At 36.1% G+C, this 8,683-nt stretch overlaps 1 protein-coding gene across 1 annotated transcript; it reads right to left on the bottom strand.

Annotated features, from left to right (window-relative positions):
* Positions 1–4,650: 4,650 nt before the first annotated feature.
* Positions 4,651–8,259, bottom strand: LOC21409278. The gene is made up of 5 exons (XM_010114999.2): positions 7,971–8,259; positions 7,104–7,222; positions 6,107–6,164; positions 5,896–5,973; positions 4,651–5,031 (listed from the first exon to the last, which is right to left on the bottom strand). The coding sequence occupies exons 1-5, from the start codon at positions 8,158–8,160 to the stop codon at positions 4,838–4,840; spliced, it is 639 nt and encodes a 212-aa protein (XP_010113301.1). The 5' UTR covers positions 8,161–8,259; the 3' UTR covers positions 4,651–4,837.
* Positions 8,260–8,683: the final 424 nt, after the last annotated feature.

Genomic DNA, 8,683 nt, shown 5'->3' with positions numbered 1-8,683 from the left:
ATTATAAAAGTGTTTTAGAAAAATAAAATAAAATAAGAACCATGCGCTAAAATTGATTTAATATGATTAAATTGATTTAAGTTGCAAAATTGATTTGCAAAATAATGTTATATGTGAAATTGAATTTAAGAGTTAAATTTTAGAATTTCACATATCCGAAAAATAAATTGTTTATTTTTCGATTTGAAAACCACGAGATGTTTTTCTGAAACAAAATACATATTTGCAAAATAATGAGTGGGAGAGGGTCGTATGACAATGCGACCCACTGGTCACCATCATTAGTTCAACACCGTGAGATTCGAAAGGGGCTTCACGGCGGCACCGATTCCGCACTCCCTACGGAAAGTGTTCTTTCGGATCAATAACAAGGTTGACTTCCTAGCGATAGGATTCAAGGATGTATTTCCGGTTTGACCTACCCTACGGCGGCACTCCGGAGTTAAGTCTGTAGAATCTGAAATGATGGGTTACACTCATGAAAATGTAATCAATTTGTTGATTATATTTTTGACCAAAAATAACGGTAGTTGATAAATATGAAAAAATGAGATTTTTTTATTATATTTATCAATTGAGAAGGTCTCGGTTCAATTTGCGATATTTTGACCTACCATATGGCGGCACTATATTCGTGGTAAATTAGATTATCGTTGGCACCCAAAATTAAAACATGATTTATGTATTTTTCATGTGCATCATGCATCATATTTAATTGTGCCTAAATTCACATGCCTTGATATTCATGCACATAAATTGATTAGATGAATATTTTATTTATTTCCAGCAATATGTCGAATCCCATTATCACACTACTTGCGACTGAAAAATTAGACGGTGATAACTACTCTAAGTGGAAAAGTAACATGAACGTACTGTTAGTCTGCGAAGACTACAAACTTGTCTTAGTGGAGGAATGTCCTCCTGAACCCGCGGCTAATGCATCCAAAACCGCAAGGGAGCCTTATGATCGCTGGATCAAGGCCAACAACAAAGCAAAGTGCTTTATGCTGGCCAGTATGAGCGATGTGCTTCGCAAGAAGCATGAGGAGATGAAGACTGTTTATGAGATAATGGAGTCTCTAGAAGCCATGTTCAGCGCTCCCTCTGAGAAGGCTCGTTTGGATGCTGTTAGGGCTTTCATGAATGACAAAATGAAGAAAGGTTCTTCAGTTAAGGCACATGTTTTGAACATGATTGATCACCTCCATGATGCGGAGCTCAATGGTGCCAGGATCGATGAAGCCACCCAAGTTGGCATCATCATGAAAAGCCTATCTCCTGATTTTCATGAGTTCGTGAACAACTTTGTTATGAACAAGAAAAAGTCCAATCTCACTGAACTCATGAATGACCTGCAAAACTTCAAATCCACCAACAAGCGAAGGGGAGGAGAAGCAAATGTTGTAGTTGTAGGAAGTTCTGGTAAAATTAAAAGAAAGAACCAGAACCAAGGGAAAGCGAAGAAAGGAAAGAACAAAAGACCCAAGAAGGCAAAAGGCCCCATCCAGAAACCCAAAGGAAAGTGTTTCCACTGCAATGGCGAAGGGCACTGGAAGAGAAACTGTCACAAGTATCTCGAGGAGCTTAAAAAGAAAAAGGAACAAGGTAAATCAGATTTACTAGTCCTTGAAACATGTTTAGTAGATGGTGATACCTCAGCCTGGATAATTGATTCAGGAGCAACTAATCATGTTTGTTTTTCTTTGCAGAGTCTTAGTTCTTACACCGAGCTAGCAGATGGGGACTACACGATGAAAGTGGATAATGGCGCAAGAGTTTCGACAAAAGCAGTGGGGAAGTTAGACTTCGTTTTAGGAAAATAAATTTTTAGTTTTGAACAATGTTTATTTTATTCCAGACATTCGTAGAAATTTAATTTATGTGACTAAGTTATTTGAACAATTATTTTTACTGTGGAAAATTTGAATTTTCTAAGTTATTTTTATTTTTTTAATCTGTATAGTATACTTGGATAATTTTTTTTTTAAAATGGTTTTGGTTGATCAGGTTTTGGCTCCATTACCAATTGGGTTTGCTGTGTTTATGGTTCACTTGGCTACCATTTCTATTACTGGCACATGGATCAACCCAGCTAGGAGTTTTGGACCTGCAGTCATTTACAACAATGACAAATGTTGACGGTAAAAATTCGTCAACAGTGACGATGAATCTTTAGTGTTAATACGTGGATTTATAGCATAATTTAGAGTTAAAATGAGAAAAAGAACACCGGAATTTATAGTGGTTCACCCCCAAATGCTGGGCTATGTCCATTGTGAGTATTTTTCACTAATCGTTTTAAGAAGAATTACAATCTTCCCCAAGAAACTGCCTAGAGAGGTATTACAATGCTCACTCTTATGATGGAGGAGGGAAGAGAGATTTTTTTGTGATTCTTTTATAGCCAGGAGTCCCCCTGTCTCTCTGCCTTTCCTCTTCATATATACAATCGTATATGTTTCCCACCCAGCTCCTTGAGCCGTACTTTGAGCCGGTCATGTCATTCCTCATAACAGTACCCTCTAATGACTAAGATGTTGGCTGGTATCTCATGTTCTCCACTAACTCTGCATGCATTTAATGCCTCCCACGTTTTCCACTAACTCTGCATGCATTTAATGCCTACCACATGTCTGAAAAACTGTCTCGCTATGTGAATGTAGGTGTTGTCGGCGCCTTAGTACTCCTTGAAGTGGTCTCCGCTTTTGAGGGAGAATAAGGTCGACCGTATGATGCACTTCCTAATGTGGCTAATGTCTAGAGTTGGTGTCTCTAAGGAGGTATGATTCCTTGCGATCTACTGGCCTGACCTGTTAATACTTGTAATGCCACGTGGCGAGCATCCACATGACATCCATTTAACGGCTGACGTGGAGTGTGAAATTTTTTCACAAAGTCTAGGATGATCAGGTACATTTATACCTACATAATTTGATGTCATTTTTTTCTCTCCAAATTTTGCAAGGTATAAAAAAATATTATATAATATCGAATAATTTTAAATCATCGTACCATGTCAGAATAATAATATCAAAAACAATTTCTTTTTATTTTTATTTTTTATCTTGCAATTGAACTCCTTTTTTTTTCACGAATAAGAAAGTGATTTTTTTTGGTGAACAGTGGATATTTTGGGTTGGACCGTTGGTTGGGGCATTGGCAGCAGCGGCATACTACCAATACGTGCTTAGAGCAGCGGTGATTAAAGCTTTGGGGTCGTTTCGTAGTACCCCTCAAACTGATATAATGTCGTTTTCTGATACCGTGTTTTATTTTTGTCAAATGTAAAGATATTTCAAATATTTTGTAATTCTAAATTGGCAAATGGGATGTGATAGAGTGATGAGGCTAAAATTTAATTTGATGGAGGTTCAAAAATGAAAAATAAATAAATAAATTTGATTATTATTTCGTGGGACTGGAGATGGTCATATTGGTGAAATCTCTTTGTCGTTTTTGGTTTAGGTTAGGTGGCTCCAAAAATAAACGGCATCCATTGCAAAATAGATAAACGGCAATCTCTTGCTAAATCTTTGATAACATCCATAAAAGACAGTAACATGTAAATCACAATACTAAAAAATCCACATGGTTGAATTTGACAATAATGATTAAAAACGACAATAAGAAATATCAACATGTAAACGACATCATTGACATCAAACGGCAAAGTTTTAAAAAACGACAGTACTCAAGGAAAAAAAAGTCCTTTTTTAAGGCCATAATAGGTTCATAAAAAAAGCCCATAATGGATAAACGACAACATCTCTTGAAAAATTTCTAATGAGGTAATCTTGACAAATACATCTTGAAAATACATTAGTCAAAATTTTTATTATTTATTCTTAATTCATAATTTTTTAGTCAAATAATTACACTAATAAAAAGATATTTATCAAGAATGAAGAATAAAGATTCAAACTCATGTAAATTCTCCATTTTTTCTTAATCTCTCCATATAGGAGACTTGGTAGCCTTCATTACGAATGACAAATTTTCTTACAAACGACACCCAGGAAAAATCCATCTTTTCTATTCTCTGCAAACGGCCGTAATAGATACACGACAACAACTCTTGGAAAATTTCTAATTATACAAGAACGACATTATATACATTAACATATAACCAGCAGTAATTTATAACGACAACAATGGTGTAATACCTACACAAGATTTATTTCAAAACGACAATAACCAGCAGTGACAAAATTAACTCGACAACATACAAAAGATAGCATTAATTGCGCACGACAAATTTTCAAGAAACGACGACATTCATCATTAACGACATCATTTTTTCCCCCGCAAAAGGCGTAATAGAAATTGATAGCTCTTGAAAAATTTCTGATGATAGTTAGGATGCGGGAAATATTAGTGAAATAATCAACAACAACGCTGAGAGAGAGAGAGAGAGAGAGAGAGAGAGAGAGAGAGAGAGAGAGAGAGAGAGAGAGAGAGAGAGAGAGAGAGAGAGAGAGAGAGAGAGAGAGAGAGAGAGAGAGAGAGAGAGAGAGAGAGAGAGAGAGAGAGAGAGAGAGAGAGAGAGAGAGAGAGAGAGAGGCTGAGAGAGAGAGAGAGAGAGAGAGAGAGAGAGAGAGAGAGAGAGAGAGAGAGAGAGAGAGAGAGGCTAACTTGGAAACAAAAACGAGCGAAAATAAGTTCTATATTGATCAGCACGAGTCTTAACACACATGGTTTTTCAGGAAATTTACAAGCTCTCCAACAAACAAGGGTATCTTGAAAAACGGTTGGTTCTTTTTTCGTCTGAATAAAGAAATAGATCTCAAAGATGCCACAACTTAGATCCTTTGGGTTTCGGAATGCCGCAAACAATTTACAAAGGCAAAAGAATGACGGGGCAAGGAATGAATTCGGCAAGTAGGTTCGCATCCACATGCTTGGAGTGAATGGCTTCCATGCTTATAACAACCAAATCCAAATTTAGGTCATCAGCAACCTCACCGATGATTGCAGTCGGCTTCTTCCCCGCCCCGAGTTGCTCTAACAATCGGAATTCCTGGAATCCACCTATCAGACACATTTTTCAAAAGGGTTAAAGCATTGGTAGTCATAAAACATGTTTGTGCAAGTTTTGTTGCAGCATGACCAAAAACACAAATTATCTTATCAGGAAAGTTACACACCAACATTTCACGAATTTTTCAATTGAGCAATTTAGATCAAGGTATCTCTTATTCTAAAAGCTATTTTGTACACGCTTCAACCCCTGAGAAGATGGGGAACAAGAGAAATTAAGTTCATATGAAGCCTAGTGCCTCGTACTTTGTTGTGTTTTGGGATGGACTCATGGAAGCTTTTTGTTCAATGCACTAATGATAGATTGCATTGTCTCTAACGAGCATTCGGCACATGTAAAAGTAACGATCCCCACCCAAATCTAGATGGGTCATCTGAGGGTTCACCGTAGTTCATTGCTATGCTCAGATACACACTCTGCTATCCTTTTCTGGAAGGCAGGCTCCCCAAGAGGGATGCAAGCTCTGCACCTCAATACAATCGTGTTAGCCTACTCTTACAATGAGGTATAGTAAGGCGATTTCCGTCCACTGCCATCTTATGGAGCAAGTATGTAGATTGTTCTGGCTCATACAGCTTCTAGGAATATTTTGATGAAGCAATTAAGAAGATTATATACTGGGTGATCTTAAATACACGACATCATTGCCTCCTCAAAAAGCACCATAATTATAAGAGTCCATCTCCTTGTCCTACGGTCCCAGCATTCAAGTATTATTTTGTTTGTTCGTGTCCTTTGATGCACATTTTTATGCAATGCTTGCATCTCATGTGCCCTTTCATTTTTTCCTTCTTGAGGAACATTGTTCGAAATCAAAAACCTTAAAATAAGATCAAGAAAGAGAGTATACAAACCTTCAGAGAGATGCCACCGGATGCTAGAGAGCTGGGTTTCATGCTCTGGCAATGTTTCTTTCTGTTGTTCATCGATAACTGCAAAGAACATTAAGTTCTATGTCCCTTGAACATCTTCCATTAAAAAGCTTCTAGAAAAAAGGTGCCTCTACTGCTCAATTTCCAACACTAACATATACAGAATACTATGAACAGAGATCAGCGGACATACCCACGACAGTAATGTCGGCCCCATACTTCTTGGCCAAGGAAGCAGTTGTTGCCACGGCCTATAAAATGTAGGAATAAAGGTGAAAGAAATGAAAAGAGAAACAATTGTATTAGGTCAAGCCATCAAGACACTTTTGCCTACAACGAATAAGATTGACACTACTCGGCAACCCTCACATCGGAATTTAATACGACCTTGCACTTAGATTTTTTCAGGACGGATATCTACAATCAAATTAAGGTTGATTGACATGCACACCATATCTAGAGGGTCCTTAACAACACAGTCCAAACAAAATAGGGATCTCGGTTATATCTATGGGACTGGGAAAATTGGACCAAGTAATAGATCCAGCATAAAGTTTCTCTCACACATAAAGTTCAAACCTCTGACCCCAGAACCCACAGATTAGTTTACCCCATATCCAGTAGGCACAAGGTTCAAAATAATTCAATGAAGAATTTCAAAATTGTTCCACAAAAAAGATATTGTAGCATTTCCTTTCTACAGCATTTTCAAATCTTCCATATAAAAAAAAAAAAATCGATTTTAAGCTATAGATACTTATGACTTCCCTTAAATTTAAGGAAATGCGATCCCCTAAGGTGCTGCTAAATAGGAAAATCTTATCGAAGTCCATAAATGATAAAACATATTCATCGCATACACACATCCGAACTACAAATTAAAGCATGAAACACATATACATTGGAAGAAAGAAGGGCTGGAGCCAAAAAGTGAACACCCCTTATGATAAGTTGGTACAACTCCTTAGGCACTAAGTATTGATTAAACAAAAGGATAATAAAATTTCTGAACTTCATATGATTGTATCAAATATATTAGTTTTTGCACCAACACCCAAAAGGACCATAATTCTTAACGTTCACGTAGCTTTTCACCTACAAAATTTATGCTATGATTACAAAGACAAAGACTTTAAAGCAATTTGCTGAGGAAATATCCATGAGGCCCTGAAGAAAGTTTTAAGGGTGACCTGTCTTGTTCCCTCGGAGAGATAAGGATTTCGGTCTGTGATTGGGAGGAGCAAATGCTTGAAACCAGTAAAAGCATCTTCACCGGAGCTCACATCAGCCTCTTGTGGCTGAGCCCTTGCTGTTAACAATAAAGGAAAAAACATACACCAAATGAGAAAACAAAAGAAAAAGTAGGCCCCATTCGTTTCGAGTTAGAACTTGTGTTAAAAAGTGAATCGCAGAAAAAGTTGAATTTGAATTTTTGCCGTTAACAATAAAGGAAAAAACATACACCAAATAAGAAAACAAAAGAAAAAGTACTCTTTGCTGATAGCAATCAAGTAATGCATAATCTAAATGAGGAAAAACATAGTACTGTTTCTTTGCTGATATAAATTAAGTAATACATACACAATATGAGGGGAAAACGAAAAACTGAAAATTATATTAAAAAAGTGTGCTCTTTGCTGGTATAAATTAAGTCAAACATACACGAAATGAGGGGAAAAAAAGTGTTATTTGCTGAAAAAATTAAGAAATGCATACAAAAAGAAAAAAAAAACCCCTTAGATGGTATAAATTAAGTAAAACATACAAGACATGACAACAAAATACTCTTTGCTGATAAAATTAATACATACACAAAATGAGCAAAAAAAAAAAAGAAAATTCAAATGAAAAAGTACTCTTTGCTGACAAAAATTAAGTATTACGTACACGAGAAAAGAAAAAATTCTTTACCGATTTAAAATAAGTAATGCATAGAAGAAATGACAAAAAAAAAAAAAACAATTAATACAATTTAAAAATAAGAATTTATTTCGCAAGAACTAACGATCGGTTAAATTTTGGTAAAGAAATGATCTTTCGCAAAGTAAATGAATTACTTTTGTGCCGAAGCCGAGTGTAGTTGGAGAAGAATGAGATTTTGCGAGCTTTGGGGGTGAAACTGAGAGAAGCAGAAGAGAAAGGCGCAGAAAACAGAAATTCGGAAGCAGACGAAGCCGGAATTGGAGTTTTGGCGTGAATTGAAGTTCTTTCAACGGGCACCACGACTGGATAGTGAGAAAGCGTCATGGTAGGGCGGAGTTCGGAGCTCGGAGTTAACTCGGTGACCGTTTCTCAGTGATGAAGATGAGGAAGAAGAAGAAGATTAGGGGTAATTCGAGAAAGCACTGAGAGTGGGGAGTGATGAATAGGATGATCGTGCGAGTGCTACGTGTAATGAGGACGGTTCATCTCTTTCTGTCGACCGTCGATCTAGGTTCATATGGTGATTCTTTCGATCTTGACCGTCCATCTTCTTTAATTTCTGTGCGAACCGTGAGATTAACTCAATATAATAATATTTTAAATTAATCACAAAAATTTCCCTTTAATTATACCCCGTAACACTTTATAGTAAGATTCATAATTATTTTTTATTTATGTATATTTTTTATGAGAGAAAATATTATAATAAATTATGAATTATGATTCAAATTATGTTTAAAATTTTTCTTTTAAATAATAAAATGTTAATAAAAAAGCTTATATCGTTAAGTTTTTAATTAAAATTGACATTTAATTTATAATTTTATTATTTAAAATTTAATTCAAC

Source organism: Morus notabilis, unplaced genomic scaffold (assembly GCF_000414095.1).
Source record: "Morus notabilis unplaced genomic scaffold, ASM41409v2 Scaffold384, whole genome shotgun sequence".
NCBI lineage: Eukaryota > Viridiplantae > Streptophyta > Magnoliopsida > Rosales > Moraceae > Morus > Morus notabilis.
Note: the sequence above shows the minus strand (reverse complement) of the source record. Positions and strands in the feature narration are given on the sequence as shown.

Bases quoted from the DNA above. Each gene is read 5' to 3' on its own strand.
- LOC21409278 (XM_010114999.2), bottom strand. From the start codon at position 8,160: ATGACGCTTTCTCACTATCCAGTCGTGGTGCCCGTTGAAAGAACTTCA. The intron at 7,223-7,970 runs GTAATTCATTTA...TATTGTTAACAG, and splicing joins CACTCGGCTTCGGCACAAAA to CAAGGGCTCAGCCACAAGAG. The intron at 5,974-6,106 runs GTATGTCCGCTG...TGTTCTTTGCAG, and splicing joins GGCCGACATTACTGTCGTGG to TTATCGATGAACAACAGAAA.